Source organism: Barbatula barbatula (assembly GCF_947034865.1).
Source record: "Barbatula barbatula genome assembly, chromosome: 9".
Taxonomy (NCBI): domain Eukaryota; kingdom Metazoa; phylum Chordata; class Actinopteri; order Cypriniformes; family Nemacheilidae; genus Barbatula; species Barbatula barbatula.
In genome coordinates this window covers 14,712,747-14,736,564 of record NC_136772.1, presented here as the reverse complement: position 1 = coordinate 14,736,564, position 23,818 = coordinate 14,712,747, and the positions used below count along the sequence as shown (strand labels likewise).

The 23,818-nt window shown below is 39.6% G+C and overlaps 1 protein-coding gene across 1 annotated transcript in view; it reads right to left on the bottom strand.

Moving 5' to 3' along the window:
- Nucleotides 1-23,818, bottom strand: part of igsf3 (immunoglobulin superfamily, member 3) — a 121,660-nt gene that overhangs the window by 20,286 nt on the left and 77,556 nt on the right. The window contains exons 3-6 of the mRNA XM_079465121.1: nt 22,682-23,101; nt 15,941-16,327; nt 12,960-13,367; nt 4,047-4,454 (exon numbers count right to left, since the gene is read on the bottom strand). Of these exons, the coding sequence (XP_079321247.1) occupies nt 4,047-4,454; nt 12,960-13,367; nt 15,941-16,327; nt 22,682-23,101 (1,623 nt within the window). The remainder of the gene's footprint in view (nt 1-4,046; nt 4,455-12,959; nt 13,368-15,940; nt 16,328-22,681; nt 23,102-23,818) is intronic.

The window sequence follows — 23,818 nt, the reverse complement described above, 5'->3', positions numbered from 1 at the left end:
TTACTTTCTTTCTCCTGCAGAACACAAAGATATTTTCAAGAATGTTGGTAACCGAGCAACGGCGGTACCCATTCACTTGCATCGTTTTTTTTAAAAATAGAGGCTTAAGGGTGCCGCCGTTGTTCTGTTACCAACATTCTTTAAAATATCTACTTTTGTGTTCTTAAGAAGAAAAAGGTCACACAGGGTTAAAATGACAAGACTGTGAGTAAATTTTGACAGAAATTTCATTTTTTGGTGAACTAACTAACCCATTTAGAAAAAGCTCTGTGGATAACGTGCGCTCTTCAACTGCATGGCACTCGTTCTCAAACGCGTTCTCAGGATGATACGTTGATTCCCAAATGCATGTTGAAGTTTACTCCGGTTGCCGGCTTTCCTCTTGTGTGAATGAGGTCACAAAGCCAGTGGAGCAAATGCATCTTAAACGGGGTGAATGCATGTTTGTGTTATCAATCATTATTGTGCTTATAATACAAGATTACTTTGTTCTGCTAAACACAAAGAAAGATATTTTGAAACAGAGCAATTTTCAGTTCTGTGTCATCATTGACTTCAAATTTCTTGTACAAGTTTGGAGCAACTTGAGGGTGAGAAAACGGTGACAGAATTTTCATTTTTGGGTGAACTATCCCTTTAAGTTTTAAGGATGTTCACGGAATCTGCTTTACTAAACTACTATAACAATGAACTACTACTGCTAAACCTCTTTCAGGTCAGCAAAAAGCTATACACGGAGCTAAAGCTGTGAGAAAAGCATAACACGTTGCATCTTCTTCCCTCAACAACATGAAAGAACTATATATGGCATGTTACTGGGATTACAGTGTGAAATGGAGGGAGGTGGAACTGGTTTACACATCAGTAGTCACTGGTGTCACACTGGTCACACACTATTGAGAAAACAGCTGCCCACGACTGCCCACTGCCACGGGTCTGCTGTTTATGCAATTCCATCCTTACTACCCAATGCCAAACATTATAGCTTAACTGTTTTGATATCCTTGAATACACACAGTCTGCAAAGCATACTGCTTAAAATAGTAAAGACAGTAAGTTGTAAGAGTAAAATGAACATAAGAAGGACAAACACAGAAAACAGACAAACAATAGAACAAAAATAGAAATTAAGCAACATTTTTCAGACAATTATTATGTAAAACAGACAAAAAAACACTTGACATGTAGAGGAGTGATGTTGTAAATATTGTTAACATCAGCATTATAGGTCCATAAGGCCTTTACACAGCAAGGTTTATTACACAGACAGATTTGATCAATGGGAAAAATATATGTTTTTGTTTACATTTACTTTACCGAAGAAAACACTTTTTACAAACCATGCAAGCAAATATATATGTGACTAAGAAAAGTAGCCTTTTGTCAGCAGACAGCGCACAAGAACCAAAATCTGGACATACTCTATATTGCTGATACTATAAAAAGACTTGCATCCCTACTTTTTTACATTCTAGTACCAAACTGGTACTGAATTTCAATACTTTATACATTTCTGGGTATGTATAGCATGACAAAGCATTATGTGGCAGCTTCCTTCGCCAACTTCTGTATTCTTTTTGTTTTTATCAGGTTTGATACTTCCCGTATAATCCTAGCAGGAACAAAACCTTGAGGCAACGCAGCTCTGATTTCTCAGCATCAGGTAGAACTTCCTGTCTGCAGACATCAATGTGTTAGACAGCCCAGGAGGAAGTAAGACACGGCGATGAAAGGCACAGGAGCTCAAAGGATCCTGAGCTCTCACCCAACCTCTGCATCCTCAACATCTCTCACTTCACTTTGAAGAGACCTTCTGGCATGTGGCCGAGCTACTAAATATTAGTAATTACTACTTGATCCTGCCCAAAACCTCAGCTGAGGAGACAATAGAGATGCACCAGCTGCAATAAAGCTTGTGAAAAAAATCAGTGTAATTATTAATAGGATTTATAAAGATAATGGAATTGATTTGAAATGTTTAGATACAATTGATACATTGCATACGCATGCCATTTCTACGATGTGATGTTATTTCTGTTTTTAACATCCAATATCTCAAAAAAATGCAATCTCAGCTTTGTAATAATGCCACCCCAGGCTGGAGTGAGCCAATGTACCTACAAGGAACTCTCTAGCGGGCTGATCTAAAACGCAAGTTGCCGGAGGGCAGGCCTGAGGGGTAAAGCAGAACATGTTACCCCTTCTGTGTGGTCTCACAGCCATTAGCTCATGCTAAGTCCCTGCACCAATTCTTACAGAGAAGTTTATTTATGCAAGAATGCAACACACATTTATGATGTGTAGTGTTCAGTTTACAAATGAGGCAAACTAAGGAACATGCACAAAAGTACATAAAAAACCCAATGGAGATAAAGAATAAACTAGGTTCTTCTGTACTGACTGTAGGTCATAGAGACACTACAGCTCAGCACATGAGAGGAAAAGTGCGTTTCCATGCCAATATGCTCTATAGAGATGGTTTGGCTCAGCAAAAATTGAGTGTTTGGAATCAGGTGCAGTACAGCTTGGGTTTACAAGAAAACTAGGACATACTGACCTCAGAAAGCCTGTGTTTCAGCTTTACAAAATATATTTTAGAAAATGATTTGAATGTCATTGGACATTCTTATAAAAAAACTCATCGCAAAAAACCCAGCAGTTCTTACTGTTGCTCTTCAATGATAATACATCCTTAAAGAAAGTATGCAGTGTCACAGGATTAGATTAATTAGCTCCACTTAGTATTTTAGAATGAGTCACTATACGCTCATTTCAAATGAAAAATTAGTAAGGTTGACTAGTTTCTCTACTTTTTGTGGGTTAGTTTCCTAGTTAATGCTCTCTAACATGGCCTCATGTTTTATAAGAAATTCACACACATGCTTGCCTTATGTGCCTTAATCTTTTAGATATATAAAAAGTAAAAAAAGTGTTGAAAACTAGAAGGTTTATTCTAGTGTTTTACGCAGGGTGGCAACTAGGGGGCATTTACAAACTTGCAAAGGGGTCTCGGGACTTTTAAAATGATTTAAAATTAAACAAACCATCATTAAAAAAGCATTTAAAACAATAAGATCCTACATTTCTCAGTGTTTGTTTACTTTTAATAACGAAAATATGTTAAAGTTTAGTTAATATAGTTGAAAATACTTTAGATTAATGCCTTCAAATATCGTTGCGGACCTAAGTCGCATTAGGTATTCTATTCTAGCATACTATATTAATAATAAAAGATTGTTGGTTCATTACAGATTGTAATAAGACTTTTTAAAATTGATGTATACCTGTGTGTGTGTGTGTGTGTGTGTGTGTGTGTGTGTGTGTGTGTGTGTGTTCGTGTGTGTGTGTGTGTGTGTGTGTGTGTTTGTATGTGTGTGTGTGTGGTCAGTGAAAAAACTGGCCTTTTGGGAATGACATTGGTCACCCTTGAGAGTAAAGTCCAAGGAGAGGGAATTTAATGAGCTCCCATTTTTGCACTAATGATCCTCCCTTTCTACCTAAGCCATCCCCCACCTTCCACCATTGCCCTCTTCATATTCTTCTGTAATTGCTTTCTCTGGAATTGAGGATGTTAAAACAACCGCTTTCTCCCGAACTCAAGGCCATTAGGAGGGTCTCCCCCATCTGCGCACACACACACACACATCACAGCCATTTCCATTAATCTTACGAGCATAGAGAGGCCAATATTTCCTAAACACCACCCACATGCACACAGCAAAAAAAGGAGCCGACAGAGTGAATGAAGGAAAAGAGGACGTTGTGAAACTAGGCCAGGCTACAACATGATGCATCAGCAGTGAAATCTTTATTTGTGCAAGTAACAAAGAGTGAATTGTCATTAACGGCTACTTGTAGCATTTATGCTAACTTAGAAGGTTGGAGAATAACTCCATGAGCCATGAGCTCATTTCGGTACTACAAACCCTTTGCTTAAAGTTTTAACAAAACTTTAAAGGGGGTTGTCAATACAGTCTGTTTTTTTGTCAAGCAGTGAGGTAGCTTACATGCACCTTTCCTGCGTTTGTAGCCATTTTTAGACTCACCAGGCTGCAGTACACTGATGCCCAGCAGGTTGGAGGTGCGGTTGGCCACTGTGCTCCAGGTGCCATCGTAATTCCTCCGATAAAGCAGGGCAGCGCACTGATATGTTCCAGCCTCCTTACGTCCGGCTCGGGTGACGCTGAGGCGAAAGTTGGTGTTAGTGGCCGTACGATCCACTGTGGTACGCATGCCAAGGCCCAGCAGCTGATCGCCCCACTGCAGGGTGCCGTCACGAGTGAACGTCACCAATTCCAGGAACTCTCCGTTGCCCTCTGTTGGCTGAAAGCGCCATGTGACTGCAGCGGGAACGCTGGGATTGTGGCGTGGCTTTACAATGCACTGCAGGTCAAACGAGTCTCCAAATGTCACACTGGGCGTACGAGATGATGCAGACACGAAGAAGATAGATTCTGCCAAGAAACAAAGAAGAGAAAGGGTTAATGGTGGAGTATGCAGTTTCTGTACCAACAGTTAGAAATGCAACAATATTGACCGTTTAACAAAAAATTAAAACAATCTCCCTGTCTATCATTGCTGTTCAGTACAAACAAGTTGCATTGCAAATCAAGTTAAGACATTCATTTCAAACCCTAAAACCTAAAAATAAAATTGTATTTGGACCCACAGCAATGACATTACGATACTTTTTACACATAAAATTGCAACTGGAATTCTTTCATAAATATTTTCATATTAAATTGTACAGCCACAACAACAAAAGTTACCAATCAGCATTTTTGCTCATATTCATAAAACTTTAATGACAGAAAATGTAGTTAAATCAATGTCTAACATTTTTATTAATCTAAGTTTATGTTACTTTCAGCATTTACAAATACATTTTTTAAGTCAGATTTAGTATATGTTAACATTGGTTACTGCACAGTGGACTAACATGAATACGTGTGATGACATTTACAAAGATGAATAAACGTGAAAATGAGGCTGCTCATTGTTCATGTTAGCTAATGCATTTACTAATGTTAAGAAACACAACTTTGTAAAGCATACTCATGTAAAAGACTTGTAACAGCACCCCCTATGGTATAACAGTAAAAATTGCTTTAAAGGTGCTGAATTGCACTCGAAGTCACTTCTGTGTTGGCTTCAAGAGAGAGATCGGAAGGTTGCCACTTGGGGAAAACACACCATACATCAAATGACAGAAAATCCTGTCAGCGGCAGAGAAAGAGTTAATGCTGAGGCAAATGTGTGTTGACTCACAGGTGCAGCCACAAGAATACAAGACTTGCACGAGTGTCATGCAAACAAAAAAGCAGGTCTGATTTCAACTAAACTAACGGTTAAAACTACGTGTTTGAAGAGGCACGAGATCTCGCGGGAATACAATATTCTCACGCAATTGGCATGATCGGGTGTTAGCGAATTATGCATTATGTTGCGCCCTAAATTTAACCTGTGTCACCTCAAAATATATTTGGGAGCATTTGTGTGAGTGCACATTTTGTTGTGGTGTATCTTGTTTTCATTACTGTATAGAATACGCGTATAATTGAACAATGTATGTGCGAACTGTGAGCAGCGCTACAAAGACCGGCCGGCCAGTCGTCTGCAGCATCTCGCCCATTAAGCACAAGTGTTTCCGGCGGTTCCCCCAGCACAGCAGAGCTTTGGAAGCGTGCAGCGCGTGGCTGATCAGCAGCTGAGCTGACTGTACAACAAGTACAGTTACGCAATTGCAATTTCACATTACGTTATTTTTTAATACGTTCAATAATACGTTAATACGTTTAATACTTCGAAAACAGATCATCTGTCTCTTGCTCGTGTGCATAAAACATGATGTGTTTATGTAGTTTTAACCGTTTCTACGAAGGCTACGGTGTTCAAATTGACATTGTGATATGATCGCCACCTCTGATAACACAAGCAGTACTCTGTACTAACAGCTGCACCTGTTAAGAAAACAAAGCATATCTTTTGTGCAATTACTGCTTGTCAGTTGAGTTTATCACAAAACATTTTGAAGTATTTACTGCATCAAATAATTCATTAAAAAAGAAGTTTCACAAGGTGATTCTATAATGACTAAATCTTTGCATTTTGTGTTTTATGGTGAATTGAAGAAAATGTTCCCTATATATTTCATCATTAAGGATTTCTTTAAAACGTCTAAAAGTCTCGTCTCGTTCTCGTGATAAGTGCCTCGTCACACCCGCAGTTAAAACCAAAGCTTACTTTGAAAGCCAACACTATTCTTTTGCTGTTTTGCGAGCTACAGAATTTCATTATCAAAATGCAAATGTGCTTATTGTGTGCCGTCGCAAAACCCTATACTGTATAATCGCATTGCTGTTCAAAGCTTGACTCTTTCCTGCTGTGGAAGTAGCTCTTCATTTTCTTAAAAGCAGTAAGTCAGAATGGTCTGATTTGCTGCTAGCCCCTGTGCCTGAGCTTGCCACACATCTGAACGTAGTAAGTAAATATGATAAAAAAAGAGAACACCGGGTGGCTTAATTGTAAATTCACAGCTGATACTGACGGGTCTCTGAATGTGCTAATGGGCATACAGCATAGACAACAAGACCATTTCCCAGGCGAATTCCTACTGGCACCCCTGAAAAGCAATTTTCATCTGCATTGCTCATACTGTACAAGGTCATGGGAAGAAAGCTCATTACAAGGGAATGCCTGACAGATTTGGGGATCGAATTTCTGGAACTGGAATTGTTTTCCCTATGATAGGGCAAAGCGTCATTTTGCTACTTCTGAGCATTTGGTACAGTGGATAGCAGCTGAAGGCCATATGGCCCCGAAGATGGCAGGATGGATTCCCAGTTTGCTTGTGAGTGCCCTAATAGTGCCACACTGCTGTGATGTGGCAGGGGTCAGGTTAACACAACACCCACCAGGGTGTTAGGATCTCAGTGGTACCACAGGGTCTGTCAGAGGGTAGTAAATGTGTCCTTCAATGATGTAAATGTTATATAATAGTAGCAGGGTAAGATGTCTACATTATAATGTTAAATAGCTTTGAAGAGTAAGACTCCATAAGCTTAAGGAAACCCTAAAGTTTAGATGTACACTGGGCTGAGAAATGTAAGCTGAAGCTTGTTTGGGTTGAGAAGCAAAGCTTAAGAATGGCAGAGCTAGTCTAACGTTTTAATTTGAGGAAATTTGGACAAGGTGACCTGTGGCCAGCCTACACAACCTAGCAGGCAGTAACATCGGAAAGCAGCCAAAAGTAGATTATACACACACAAAGGAGTAAAAAAGGAAAGCTTCTCAAGCTTTACTTCTTTCATGAATAATGACATAAGCAAGATGCCAGAATAAGACCAGAGGATGAACCATAGTGTGACAATCAAAAGTACTCTTAACACATTTTATGAACACTATTAGGCGTGGAAAAGAGAAGAAAATAAATGGAAGACGGCTAAAATATACAAGGGGGCATGAGCATGTGTGACTCATAGATATCAAAAGAATGATAGGAAGCTCACTGGGAGTGATAAGAGAGAGAAATAAATAGATCACAGGAAAGGGACACGCATGAGTGATTTTAAACGTATATCTTTTATGTTCGGATGGGTCCGAGTGCCTCACTCTCTTGTAAACATGATAAGAAAGTGCTTTCGATCTATCCTGCTTTTCTCTGCAGACAACAGGGAGTCACAATCCGTGTGTTCTCCTGGGGGCAAGGCTGCAGGATACAGAAAAGTATTCTTTATAAACATAACACGAAGCCTTTATAAATGTTAGACCAAGCGACCAGTTTTCCTTCTGTGTAAAATCCATTCCGAACTCATTTTTGCTGCATTTTAGGGAAAGTAAATGCTATAAAGGTTGTAGATCGAGAAAGGTTTGGTGGGAGGTAAACTATATCTGTTAAGGAATAGGAAATAAACATTTTCATTAGACGGCCCGTCTCAAGTGTTGTGCTAGTGGGTACAAGCCATAATATTTGAACCACCCTTAAACAAATAAGTTGTTAGATGACTTATGTGATTAAAAATGCTTACAGATGACTAAGGGATCAAAGATAACTGGTACACAGTATCATACACAAACTTGTGACAATATGCTTTTTGTTGACTTGTGTTTTTTTATTTGCTTCCATTGTTTACCTCATTTGTAAGTCGCTTTTGATAAAGGCGTCTGCAAAATGACTAAATGTATTTAGTGTGCATGAAGCTACTTTATAGTATGTTTAAGAATTAGAGATTTAAATCAATGATCACAGGCTGAATCACCAGACCTGAAAATGTGGATGAACGACAGTGAAACAGATGTCTGATATTTGTGAGTCCAGACAGAACCAGACTGACAGAGTTTTCTTGTGTTTGATTATTCCAGACACACAGATATGCTCAGAAAAACATGTCGCGCACAACCACCCTCAGGCACAGCGGGAACAGAGACGTGAACAATCTTGCGGATTGAAGAGTGAAGTGAGGAGATCTTCACTCAGCCCTGACCTCTGCTTGTCTTTTCATGTCAAGAATCAGCTGTGTAGTCCTTCCTGTTACTTGGGTCACTGCTTTTTGATTTGATTTTAGGGATTTTTTTCTACCATACCTCTATATACTTTATCTTTATATGCTAAATGTTATGGTTAAAACGAATACAAGCTGAAAGCCATTTCCCCCAATGTACCATCAATGGGGTATCTGCATACGGGGCGATGACGTACTTCTGCTAAAATCTCAGCCAGTTAAGCCACTTCCACTCACATTGTGCTGAGGCCATTTTTCATAAATAATGATGTGATAAGTAAGAAAACTTTCAAATTTTGGCAAACCCGGCAAAACATTGCTATATGCTATATGGCTTGTGATCATGCCTTCAGTGCAAAAAAGTTTACTTAGCTTTTTTTATATTTGGTAATGTAGCTTGAAACGGAAAAAGCCTGAAGATCTTCTCCTTTTTGGATGTCAATGTATGACACAGTGTTTGGATAATTTGATAATTAATCCAAATGCATCCAGTGGCGTCAATTCACCTAAGGCCAAGGTATGGCAGACTCTCGTGAGGTCATCCAATCCTACTACTGTACCTCAACATGACGATCTCACATCTATGTATTCATTCCTGACCCTATCATACAGTACATGTGTCACAGTTTGTTTGTTCAAACAATTGTTTGTTTGGTTTTGTCTTCTGTGTTCCTTGCCTGTGTTGATCATTCAGACAGCACCTCCTCTTCAGCTTCCGAGAACTTCCCGTCCAGCTACCCTCTCCCTGTTGTCGTCAGCCAGTTAGTCTGCCCTGGGTCTGCCATCCGGAGGCACATCAGCTCACTCTCTGCAAGCCAAACCGTTGGGTCGGATGAGCTTCGGGATCTCCAGCCGCCAGCTACCTCGGGGGTTGAGTATCCCATGTCTCTGCCTCCAGTCTCCAAGACCTGGACTCCACCTTGGCCCTCAGACCCTGCGGCTACACCTTGGCTTCTGTCTCTCTCATGTCCACCATAGCGCGTCATCCCACCAGCTCCACCAGGTTCTCACATCCCTCCGCCTTGGTCAGTTGTCGACCATCTGCCGCCTAAGGGCTTCAATCCTCTGCCTATGCCTCGTCACTCCCCCCTTTGGCTCTTTAAGGCTCCTCTTTTCCTCCAGCTACACCTCAATCATTGGTCACTCTTACGTCTTACGGGTCCCCGCCTCTGGCGACCTCTCCCCATTGCCTTCCCCTTGTCCACCTCCTGAACCCCCGACCTGGCAACCTCTCCCCATTGCCTCCTCAGTTGGACCTGTATGGTGCGAGGACGTGCCTTCCGGGAGGGGGGGACTGTCACAGTTATAGTCTGTTTGGTTTAGCATGTGTTGATCATAAGGTTTATTAGTCCCCGATTATGTTTAACCTGAATATGTTACATTTGGTTGAGTGTCTCCCATGTTTGTTCTTTTTCATCGATTAAAGTTCTAGTTTGGATTATACTTCATTATCGTGCGCTTCCCTGGGCTATAGCCATTCAGTGACAACATGCTGTTACTGCAGCAGCCATCCTCAACTATGTTAAAACACAACACGCTTTAAATAATATATTGATAAAAAAAGTAGATCTTATATGTGATGTTATAATTGCTTCCAATGTTTCCTCATCTGTAAGTCGCTTTGGATAAAAGCGTCTGCTAAATGACTAAATGTAAAAATGTAAATGTACAAATTTGGAGAAGCGAGTTCAGCGGATTCGAACCTTCTTTGTGGCAGTGTCAAAATCATTTGTCACGCGTCATTTGCAGTACGCCACTGAAGTTGCTAATAATGCAGCACTGTTTTAACACTCTTTTTTGGTAGAGGAGCCACCTACATTTCACTTTAATAAATTCTGGTTCATTTTAATACTTTAAGCTAACCATGCGACTGCAGTCAAATCTCAATATTAACAATTATTTTGACCACTAACATTTTTTCTTTGGACGGACATAAGTTTGAAAGAAATATTTTTTTTATTATAATGTTTACGATAAATGCAAACCTCACAAATAACAATAATTACACATCTATGTTTAAACTCTTGTGCAAAAGTTAACTCAGATCTCCATACATTTGATCTATTCATATATTGCCAGAGCTATGATCTATCAGTTGAGCTACAGAAACACCAAATATAATATCTCAGCTCGTATCTGCCATCCAATGAATTTAGATAGAAATAGCTTTTGTAGAAATAGCAAATACAAAATAAATAGTAAGAAATAGTTTAAATTGTGTCATATTTGACTAGGCTCACCTCTGGGTGTCATATGTTATCTAGCCAAATGATTCCAGTGCTACAGGGTGGCCTCCAGCCATTCAGCACCCACACCACTGCCAGACACTAATGAGAATGTGAGCACTCTGTCTATCAGCAGTATAACACTGGAAACTGAGCACTGCTTTATACACCCTGTTGTGATCCTTCATCCACACGGAGTCACCCGTTATCAATACTAGAACATACAACACGGCTATTTTTACCCAGCCAACCACCGACAGACCTGTCACAGCTTAACACACAACAGACCAAGAGCAAACCAAGACAAACTGAACGCAGCATGAATCTGTGTTTACAGTCTAAAGTGATTTAAAGAAAATTCTGATTTACTTACTTCAAAGATCTTACTTTAACACACCCGCTCTATGTTTGTACCTGCCAAAAGTACTTAAGTTTTTCATAGAATCTAGAAAATTGTCCATCTGACATACTGTATATGGCTAAGGTATGTGTCCTGAAATATCACACTTGTCTCTATGACACCCTGTGTTAAGTGCACACAAAAATTTGAAATTTTGTTTGTTGGATTTGACCACTGGGTGTAACTGAGATATATATATTTTTTTAAATAATCTCCAAATAACTTTTCATGTAAAGTTTACAGTTTCTGTTTATTTGATATTTTTATTTGACATTAAAATCAAGTTCTGCTGTTTTTCTGTCATCTCAAGATCTTCAAACGTTTCTGTATGCATTTGTTCAGTGGGAGGGGCTTTAGAAGAGGGCGTGGCTAAATCTGGCAGAAATTACAGAATGGCTAATATGAACATTTACACAGTTGCTGTCTAGAGATTTGCACTGATATTTTCTGCAGAGCTGATGAGATGCTTTAATAAAGCAGATCTTGACCGAGTAAATAAAAATGATCAATGACATCGCAGAGGAAGCACAAAGAAATAAATTAACCAGAGGAACCAATAAAAAGGGGCACGTTTTGTCATCTCACCAAAGCTAAATATGTAACTAGATGCTGAATAAAACGATGAACCTTAAAGTTGCACGCTTGCAGCTCATTGTTTGGTCAAACAGGTAGTCCCGCCCCAAGTTATCACCAATGGTTGAGATACAATCTAAGTGCAATATTTGAGAGTCACACGGTGTGTTCTGCGCAGACCTATTGGCGTACGACATTACAATACCACAAGTGTGATTTGAAAGCACTGCTCCTGAATCACTCTTGGAACGCTGATGAGTCTGCGCAGAGTCACATTAAGTTGAACACACTTCAGAAAGTCAGCCTACAAATACTTTCCGATAGTTGCTATTGCACACAGCTGCGGGATAGAAGTAAATATTTTCAAGCCTCAAAAAAGTTAGCCAACACAAAACAGCAGGATAATGCATCAAACATATTGTATGTTATTAATAATTCTTCAAGTATCTTTACTAAAAACCACTCATCGTCACATTTTTGAGCATTTGACAATCTCTGTTCCTGCCAACTTGCTACCCAGTCAAGTTGTTTCCTGTCTGGAGCATATGTGTGCATGCTCATTACACACACAGTTAAAAAACAGACTGGGAAGTCACGGCTATTGATCGTGATGGAGAGCTGACTGCAGCAGTGGTCCACTGGGACTCACATACATGATGCTTTGTAAGAAAGAGCCAGCTATTGAGTGCATGTGGACGGAAGCCAGCTTTACTGTATCGAGTGAACATGTCACTTCCTTTCTCACTCTGCGCTGTGCTTGAGTGAGTGCATGTTTCTGTCACTGTGGGAGCTCAAGTGTGTTTGTATGAATCTGTGTACTGTGGAAGGAAGAAGCATTTATGATGTCATAAATATGATGTGATGTTGACAGTAAAAATATACTGCGCTTGATATCCCAACATTGCCTGGGGTGGCTCTTAGAATGAATAATGTGTGGCTGTTGCCTGTAATCCCCAGAAAGTTTATGTGGTCTTTAAAGTTCTCTCAAATTATACTTCTTATTGAACAAACCAATTTTTTATTTCTTATTGAACACACTAATTTCTATTGGCCGGAGCCTTAAGCCACCTGAGAAGCCCCCAATAAATACAAAATAATATGATATAATTATTATTACATTTTGGTTTATTATAATTAATAATCAATTAAAAATGTATATGTTTATATTAAATAAATAATAAAACAAAAACTGTTATAAATAAGAAGTAATAGACAAACGTAGAATTTTGTACACAGAAGTGAGAACATTGATTGACTTACCAACTGATTTTACAGTGATGGACTTAATGGCAATTTCATCTCCGATCTGCTGCCAGATCCAGTCGGGAGCATTACCGCTCTGAGACCACTCCCTGGCGCTGCAGCGGTACTGGCCATCATCTGTGGGAAGGGTATTGTACAGGGACAGGGTGAATGTGTCAGGCCGAACCCGCTCCACCCAGACCTCCCCATAGCTGCTGCGCTCCCTAAAGGTGGACCCGGGTGTGACTGTGCCATCACGGTCCACAGACGCCACCTCCACCGCAGGACCCACCCCCTCCTTATCCATCCACTGCCAGGTCACGGACACAGGACCCAGAGTGTTGTTAACAAAGCAGGTCAACTGGATGGTCTCTCCTTCCATTATCTCTGAAGAGTTACCGATTAATGATACAGTGATGTTACTTCCTATGAAAGAGAGTGGAGAGAAATTGAGTGGAGACAAGAATTCTATAAAAGACCAACACAGTATAATTATATTTCATGTAATATATGAAAAAAAGCTTTTAATATTTTATTGCATTTTTATACAAGAAATAAAACAAAGCCTGACGCGGACAAATTTCTGAGTTGTATCCTGAAAGCAAAGTTTACTTGGCAGCCAGCATAGAAAAGTTATACAAAGCTCCCATCTATACTAATAGGAATAGTTTACAAAAAAGTTATTTCATCATTTACTCACCCACACGTGATTCCTAACCTGTATGACTTTCTTTCTTCTGCAGAACGCAAACAATATTTTGAAGAACCAAACAACACTGCCCCAATTGAACTCCATTGTATGGACACAAAACCACTGAGACATTTCTCAAAATATATTTTTCTTTTGTGTTACACAAAAGAAAGAGTCATATACAGGTTTAGAATGACCTAAGGGTGAAACAATTATGACTAAACTGTTGTTTTTGCTTATCCCTTAACACGGCAAATGAACGAATCTTAAACACACATTACATTTAATTTACAGGTCAAATCTTAGATAAAATGGACCAATAATGAACCCTAATGTATTATTATAAATAAAACCATGAAGCAGCTTCTATCTGCTGTAAGCTGTCTAACATGTATAATGTTGTTGCTAAACATCTTGCTCTATAGCAGCCTACTTTAAACTTCAGATCAACGGGCCTTCGGGAGAGCTTCCTAATCAAGATGTCTATAACCCAAGAGATCATGTGTAGATCAAAGCCTTTACAGACATTTCCAAAGATTTTACACATAAAAAACACATTCCTACAAGAGCAACTAGTCACAACAAAACTGGGTCATGCATGGCTATGTTTAAAAAGCAGCTGCCATCCTACATGACAAAACCTACTGAGAACTCCAACATCTCTAACGGTCCAACAAACCACAGTGGCTTTGAATTTATGTAGCAAAGGCAAAAACATTTATGAAACTTCTTCAATTTATAATGTGTGTAATTTCTCAAAGGAGCTGCAATAAGACCATACACTCTATTATACACTATATTATAGTCTATCATACACTCTATTATTAGACACTCTAACCTTTCAGTATTTTCTCTCAGTACATTTGATTGTAACACTATCACTGTCGTACAGTATTTAGGCATGCGAGGGAAAACCAAGCCCCTGCTTCAGTTGTAATATGTCAGTTTTGTTTAGACACTCCTGACATGTACAGTCTATAAGATCTTCTCAGGTGGTATGTGAGGTCTATAGCAGCAGAAGAAAGCGAATACGAGTGCCAAAAATGCTGTCTCAAATGCTGCAGTTATCAATCTACCGCCCTAATAACCTTACAAATACTGCGGACGGCCTCTGGTGGGATTAAATAAAAAAAAGAGCAAAGCATCTTCTAATAAAGTGCTTCATTCAAGAACGTGTCCGTTCCTTCTTTGTATGATCCATCCTAATAGGTTAATTGGCACTAGACTGCGAGGGGTGGAACTGATGTTATTTAATACACATTTAAGACTAATGGCTGGAGATCCTTCCGGACCCTGTTAAAGCAGATGCCCTGAGAGATTCAAAGATTCACAGATTTCCTCTCAAAGTACAGAATCTGATGGCTCCGCTCCAGTGCTTTCTCGACATCCAGAAGGAAAGATGCCTGAATTGGAAAGGACTCATTGAGAGTGAGAAGACCCTCCCTCCTGGAGCTGTTCTGGGCTGGAAGAGGCTAGAAAGGTCTAAGTGGAGCAGATGGATACGCACTAACCCTTTGATTAACCTCTTATTTCTCATCTAATTCTCCATCAATCCCTTGAGCCCAGTTGTGGCATCTTTGCATGGGCACGGCAAAGCCACTTTTGGGACTTTGGGCAACAGCGGACGGCGTTCTCTCCCATTCTGCTCTTTCATTTCATGGCTGTTAGTCTTGGCTTTTCTGAGTAGCTCTCACTTGAAACGCAAGCTATTTCAAGGGATTTTTAGGCCTCTGCAGTTGTGCAAGAAATGTGCACCAAAATATATATATACAGGACACATTATATTACCCATTCAAGCCTTTCAACAGAGCTGGGAAGATTGTTTTGAAATGGTTGCTCATCAAGCTTCAAGCGAGCCTTAAAACAGAATTCTCATCAGCTAATCATACGAAGTGGCTAACTAGATGTTTTAATAGAGTGTTAATCTGATACAGAAGTATTTTTTAGGGCAAAATATCTGAAGAGCATTTAAACAGATACATGTAATCTAAGCAGTATTTACAGTAGCATGTTCAAGAGTAAATAAGAAGGGAACTATAAAAATAGCAGCCAGTCCCTTCACTAGAAATTGTAGAAGTCCAACCTGTTATCTACCTACACAATATTACTAAATCGATTTTTGAACTCTTCTATTTTTTAACTGTCATGTTATGAGGTATACAAGATCAAAATAATCCACTTTAGGGTGACCGAGTGATATTTTCATTTAATAACTGAACCATTGAGAGGTATCGGTTGAGGACTCAAGGGCCCAGTCAAAACCAGCGATAGAGCCGCCGGAGGGCCAATCAGGAGGCGTGATACTCACTTAGAGGAGTAACAGTGATCTGAACATTACGGGATCGTTTGTTGCGGTCGATGAATTCCCCAGTGAGCGTCTTTTCCCGTTCGGTCACTCTGCAGATGTATTTCCCTGAATCCTCAGGTAGCAGCCGCTGCAGTTTGAGCAGGTGGACGGAGGGACTCTCTTTCCGTACGGTCAGGAGGCCGGCCGCCTCCCGCTCCAAGTAGTTGGGTCCCATTACGGGCACGGCGCTGGGCCCTATCACGGCTACAGGCGAGCTGCTGAAGACCCACGACACCGAGAAGAAGCGCTCTGGAACATTCTGCGCGTCGATGGTGCAGTGGAGCTCCAGCGGCTCACCAGCCGTGAAGGCCCGGCGCTCTGTGGTTACCTGGATACTGAAGTCCCGGTCTGTGAGAGGAAGAGAGATAAACATTTGCAGTGTTTAACATGTAGAGTAGATGAACTTCTGCACACATCACAATAATTTAAACTGAAGCTTACTTAAAAAAATCTAATGAATCCTTTATCCTTATTTATAGGCACGGACTCTTCAAGCTACTTTTAAGCAAATCAGAAAGTATTCAGTAAGACTAGACTAGAATGTTTTAAACAAAATGCACCATTTTAAAAGATTTTCTTTGTTATTTAGCAAAATTATGTTTTGATTGTTTATTCTTTCAAAACCATAATACGTTGTTATGTTCTATTGCAAATTGTTTGCTTGCTTGCACTGAAGTGAATGCAATTTTAGGCAATATTCATAATTTAAAAAATGTATGGCTCATATAAAGTAATACGCCAGGAGAAACACACAAAAAGGAAGCAGCAGGAACTCGCGTAAACCGCTGTCAACATGTTCGAAGTCAAAGACATTCAAAAGATTTATCCAAACTAGCGCTCTGATACATAAACTTTTATGATTTCACTTCTGCAGCCCATTTTGTCTCAGTACTCAAGACTCATCAGAAGACTCATTTCTAAATGATACACACAGTTTGTGCTCATCAGAACAGCATTTCTTCACTTCATTTAACGTCTTCAGAGGTGATTGCCCTGGGCTCTAATTACTACAACACGCTTCCTGAACATCCCTCTCGCTGCGAAAACTACGCGTCTCTCTCGCAGAGCGGGAACTCAGGAAATGTACAGCGGGGTGATGATGTGTGTTTTTACATGCAGTCATTATTTGCCTCTCACGCTGCGCTCTGCTCTCCAAAATGATGGCACAGTAAACATGCCTGTGCTAAAAAAAGAATTTACAGATCACAGGAAAAAGGCCAGTGGCTGTTGTTTCTCTACTTCTGTATTAAAGCAGCATGATGCTCTATTAGGACATTATTGGCCGCCTGACTGGAGCCGGTCTACGTATTAGGCCCAAATCTGCATGCTTGAGACAGATTAATTAGCACTGAAGATAAATAGGTGCACGTGGGAACAAGTCAGGAAAAATGCAGTGAGAAAAAAATGGTGGCGTATGTTTGATGGTTTTACAGAGCATAATCTTTAACAATTTAAATGTATAAGCCCAAAGGAATATACTGAATTATAGTTGAAAAAAGGTGCAAGGATAAGGAGAAAAGGCTTTTCCAATCCCAAATCGGGTTTTCATACCATGAGTGGATAATCACTACGTTCCATATCTAAGAACAAAGGATGGTTCATGATGGACAACTCATTATCATTATCAAAACGAACAAATACTAGTCCATTAAAAAAAATATGTAAAGTCGTGGCACATTTCTAAGGTTCAAACTCTCTGTCTATCTGATGTTATAGTCACTTTTATAGTGAGAAGCATGTACCTTTCATGTGGCAATGAAAAGGAGAGCAGTCAATAGGTGACATTCCGAATGAAAATGCTCCATATTAGAGGTCTGCGGGATAAGATTTTTGGGTTAAAAGATGGTAGCGGTCGGGATCTCTGGTACTATGGACGGGAGCGGGTCTTTGGACGGGCACCTGCTGCCAACATTCTAACTAACCACATGAAGAGCCCGATCTGAGCACGAGCTAGCTTTAAGCCAACGGGTTTTGTTTATTCATATTTTGCTTATATTTTGAGTGAAAGACATGCTAGTACATATTAAAGCCATTAAACTTAAGGGATACTCAACCCAAAATCTATATTCTGTCATGAATTACTTACCCTCTATTTGTTCCAAACATGTATAAATGTCTCTGTTCAGTTGAACACAAAGAGAGATATTTTGAAATAATGCTAGCAACAAACAGATCTGAAGCACCATTGACTGCCATAGCGGAAAAATTTAAATGGTAGTCAAAAGTGCCTCAGAACTGTTTGTTTTCCTACATTCCTCAAAATATCGTCTTTTGTGTTAAACCAAATAAAGAAGAAATGTGTACATGTTTGGAACAACTAGAGGGTGAGTAATTCATTTTTGGGTGGAGTATCCCTTTAAGCTCTCGATTGGAAAATAAAAGAGATCAGGAACAAAAAGTTTTTTCTTCAAGTGGAATGTTTCCACTTTTAAAAAATGTAGGTACATTTATAAATTATTCAGCAAGTAATCCCACAATTTGTGGTGATGTGCTCGAAAGCGCGAGGTGAGGGAAGTGGTTTGAGTACAAATTGATATAAGATGGAGAGTATGTTAACTCCACTTTGGAATTTCCACTTATCCTGGAAGTGATGACTGACAGACAAGAAATACAGAAGTGCTTTGTAAACAAGTTACTCAAAGTCTTCTTAGTCATCCAACTCAAGGACAACCTTTCATCTGCTTGTAAAGTCCTTTATAACTTACTGTAATTTTTTAAAGAGAGAGTTTACCCAAAAAGAAACATTTTGTTTTTTATTAACCCTTGTATTGTTCAAAATCTGTTTATTACTCTCTCCGTGAAACATAAACAAAGATATTTAAATGTATCAGTGTTATTTTGTCCATACAATGTAAGTCAATGCGGGCCAGTGTTGTTTGATTACTAGCATTCTTCAAAAGGTCTTTTGTGTTCTGCAGAAGAAAGAAACTCATACAGGTTTGAGTAAATAATGAAAGAATTATATTTTTTGGGTGAACTATCCCTTTAAGAACAATGCCATGACTATGAGCAAATCTTTATGACAGAGAGGCTTTAAAAGTCACATCAATAAAGAATAAAAAATGGGCAGAATGTAGGGTTAACTGTTTAGGGTTAACTACGTGAATGACTGCCTTATTATTCAGTATGCATAATACAGTAGATTTGTATGGTAGATAACCGGAGAGAAAGAGGCAATTGTGTTGTGATGGGTGCAGTTATAACTATGGTAACTGAAAGGTGGGTGCGTGAACACAAGCTGCTGTGTGGGATTCGTTGCCAAAAGCTTCGCCACAAAACTACTCCCTCGATCTGCTGTTCTACGTGCTTCAATGGCCCGTTTGATGTCCTATTAATGCTTACCTCAAAACTTCTGTTTTCCCCCACAGTTCATCAGAGCAATAAACACATTAACACGCAGATGAGACACACAAACGTTAACACGTGTTGTGAATGGGACACATGGTGTGCATCGAGTTAATGTCAACGTTTTTATGCAAAACCGAGAAATCGCACATGATTGTGGCAGTCTTGCTGAACTCGAAGACCCCTATTGGAAAATTCAGCTTAAACTGGTATCTGTGTTTTGGATGGTTTCTATCAAAGTCCAATCTGGGTATTAGCTGGTCCAAGCCGGTCATTGGCTTGGTGGCCATTGACCATTTTTCCAAAACCAGTCACCATCATGCCATATGTTGTTGATTTTTGGTCTACTGTGCTTGCCATGGTTTATATGGACTGCCCTTATGACCAGCTGGAAACCAACAACTAGAATCCAAGCAACAAACTAAAACCCATTCAACTCGGTCATCCAAAAATGAAAATACACAAGCGTTATCTCACAGGAAATCCACTCAATCACTGCTGCACTGGCATGTGCGTTTTCAATTGTATCTTCCTTGCCTAAAAGGCCACTGGCTAGTACACAGAGAACATTGTGACCGTCTTGTCTGGCTGGAAGGGGACTTGGACGCAGCCAGCTAGAAAAGGGGATTACAGACACAAATCTGTCTTACTCCGTCTCAGTGTTGCTCTCGAAATATTCTCTGGAATTTTTAATGAGAATCTCAGTCAGATGAAGACCGGCCTGCGTATACAAGGATAGACCAGTAATGACTTCACCTTGACTCACCTTAAACTCAAATTAAAAATGCATCTCACCATAAAGTCTTAAACAAGCTCCATAAACCAGCATCTTTTAAAAAAAACGGACAACAAATAAGGGTCTCTGTGACCCTGAGGAATCTGAAGTTGAATCTCTTTATATTTCAACATGACTGAATTTGAGCCCAGTATAAATTGGCTATTTGCTCTGAACATTAGTGGGCTGTCACCGTCATTGTGTGTCTTGTTTCAAAGTACAGTATCTGACAAACTAGGGCACTACAATGCTTACAGTAAAACAGATGACGTTCTCTAAAAGCTTTCATAAACCATTTACTGTAAATGGTTCTGTACACTGACTTTCAAAAAGGCACTTAACAATAAACAGGATTAATGAGTTTATAATATGCAATTGAATCACTGAACAATGTAAGCTTTAAAAGCTTCCAACTTCTAAGCTTTTGTAGCATTTTTTTTTTCCACTTACAGACAACATTTCTTCCAGCAGATATATTACTTATAAATCCAGAATTTCTCGGAGCCTTAATATTAACAGGCTATTTTACTCATGTAGCTAAAAAAGGATGGTTCACTCAAAAAGAAATTCTCATGTGGTTCAATACTGAACCTGTAAAGGACTCTTACTTCTGTGAAACACAAAACAACATATTGTAAAAAATATATTGGTTGGGTGTCCATACAAATGGAAGTCAGTAGGCCACTTCTTCAAAATGTTATTTTGTGTTCTGCAGAAGAACGACAGATTTGGAATCACATGAGGATGAATAATATTTCTGTAAAGGTGCCCTTATCCATCCATTCTACAGCACCCTTCCGTACAACACACCCTTCTCAGGACCCTTGACCGATAAAACAGGCAGAATTAAAAAGCGACCTCTAGCTCCCGGCCCTTCCGCGTGTTCGATGAGGAGTTGTGCTGTCGCCTCCCATTTCCATCAAAACCGCTGTGCCTGTGCGCTTTGAGATTGAGTTACAGCCCTGTGATCAGTCAGTCAGACAGCGACAGGGTTTGTGTCCGCTGTACATGCTGTCTCATGCTCAGGACAGACAGAGGCTTCTGTAATAAATTGGAAAGTAATGGACTGTCGCAGAGATGAGGGAGACATTATTCTGCCCCAGTCTCGGTCTTGTGAAATATGGGTATCCCAGAGAACCGGGGGTTTAGATGTATGACATGCTCTGCATTGTGCTGAAGAAATATTTCACCCCAAACAACAGCCTTATATACTGTGTGTTACGGACAAACTGAAATGTGTTATTCACTGAAAAACGACCAAAGCTTTCATATAAAAATTGGCACGTTCAAAAGTGTCGCGCTGGGTTTGATGTCAATGACATCAGATGTAACGGGTTCTTGTGTGCCTCATGAGTCACTGAAGTCATTTTTTCTATCTTTTTGTTGTGCAGAAGTCAAAAGTGGCATGCATCTTAACAAAATTCACATTTTAAAGAACTTCATGGATGTTTGGAAAGAAATGAGGGAGAATAAATGATGACAGATGTTTCATTTTTGGGAGGGACTACGCTTCGACAGCGTTGGTCATCAAGCAGATGTCAGAGAGGCTCTGTGTGTTAATCCACAGATGTCCTGGAGTCAGATGAGTCAACGTGACTGGCTCATTACCTGATATGAAGAAACACCTGTGTGTTCAGTACGCTATGATAACCTCAATGACATGTGATATCAATGAGTCGAGTGGCGTCATGAGAGCAGACACCTGGTCTGTATGATAGCTGCTTTGATGTTAAGAGGATCAACCACCTCTTTGGGACTGTGTTTTGTTTCGATCTGCTTGTTAACATTGAGACACACTATATTGTTCGCCAAATAAGCTTAAAATAGCTTTCTCTGGCAAACATATCATTTCGATTTACAGGATTAAAATCCACAAGCGTGATTTGAATTGCTTTAAAGGTGAAATATTGAAGCTTTTTGCTTTAAAACATCCAAAAAAAACCTAGTACAGGGTCTTACATTAATGTTTCACTGTTTCACGAATTCTGTAGAAACAAATTCACAACTCATTGCTTGTCAATTGCATCTCACTTGTTGCGATCAACATCCAGCCGCGAAATTTATTTTCCTCCCAAAAACATTTTCAGTTGTTCTGAATTTACTATTTATAGGTACGTGTTTAGGTAAATTATTGTTTTTGTTTTATTCTGTGAACTACTTGCAACATTTCTCCGAAATTTCAAATAAAAATATTGTTTTTACTTGCATTAATTGACAGAAAATGAAAACTGGAGAAACAGGCCGAAATAACAGAAAAGGTGCTCTGTATTTATTCAGACCTCAAATACTGCATAGAAAACAAGTTTGTGTTCACTTTTAAGCAATACAACAGTAATATGTTTATATGCATTTAGAAAATACATAACCTGGATTTTTATCAGTTTGCATGTGTCTTGTCATGCTGTAAGTCTTTCACCTTGCTGTTTGATGACCTTGTCACTCCTGAGGTTTGATTTTGTTAAAATTCAACAGACACTGGGCAATAATGTAGGGTAAATGAAGATTTGGAATGGTCTCTTCATTTTTTCCACGGCTATATGACATCAAAGTATTGCATGGGTGATTCAAAAGAATCCACTCACCTGTGGGCTGCACTTTGACAGAGGTCTTCTCCGACTCTTTCCGTGTCAGCGAGAACCAAGAGCGATCTGGGTCCTGGATCCACTCTGAGGCCTCGCAGTAGAACTCTCCTTGGTCTGTGGGCTGTAGCTTGTAGATGGTGAGACGGTAGGAGGTGGCACTTGTCTTGTCCAATCGCAGGTCTCCTGAGGACAGACGCTGACGGTACTGTCCACCGGGTCGCAGAACGAAGTCCCGAGACAGGGTGACCAGGTCACGCGGAGCTGAATCGGGCTCATCCGAGGGGCGCATGTACCAGCCCACAGACACATGTGTGTGCTGGGTTGTCTGCCGTGTTACCTCGCAGCTTAGCTGTAGCATGTCCCCCTCCACTTTCGAGAGAGTCTGAGCAGAGGCCGTCACAGCCAGGGTGTCCGGAATCACTGCAGGGAGAGAGAAGAGATCAGGTTAGTTTGAGGGTAGAGTTCAAGAACAATTAAACACACACTCAAAGTCATTTTCTTTTGATCCCATTAACATTTAAACAGGTTTCTTTCCTGCAGGGCTGCTCCAACCCAACCTTCTTATTATCCAACTTACTGCCTCAAGATAGAACAACCTTTTTATGTCCTCTGCAACCTCTGATTTGTCCACTGTCTCCTTTCAGCCTCTTACATCCTCTAGCAACTTTTTTCCAAAATATGCAATATTAGCAAATTCTAAGATTTGAGCTCTCCTGTGCACGTTTATGACCTGACATGACTGCAGATCCATCAACATACAAATGCAGCTTTTGTTAAGAAGAGTGTGATGTGTGCACCAAGGTTAATTTAGTTGACTAAAATAAAAAATGTGAAAGTATTTTGTTTACTGAAGTAAAATCGAATATTGACCGAAAAATAATTGGAAAAATATAAAATAAAGAATGTAAAGCAAAATATATTAATATTATATAGCAACATGAAAATGACACAAGCATATAAGTAAAAAAAATAACATAAAAACAAAAAAATCTAAAAATAAAAGCTCATTTAAATCTGGTGTCCACGTGGTTAATCTGTGTATATATATATATATATATATATATATATATATATATATATATATATATATATATATATATATATATATATTATGAATAGGAGCATCTTAAAAAAAAG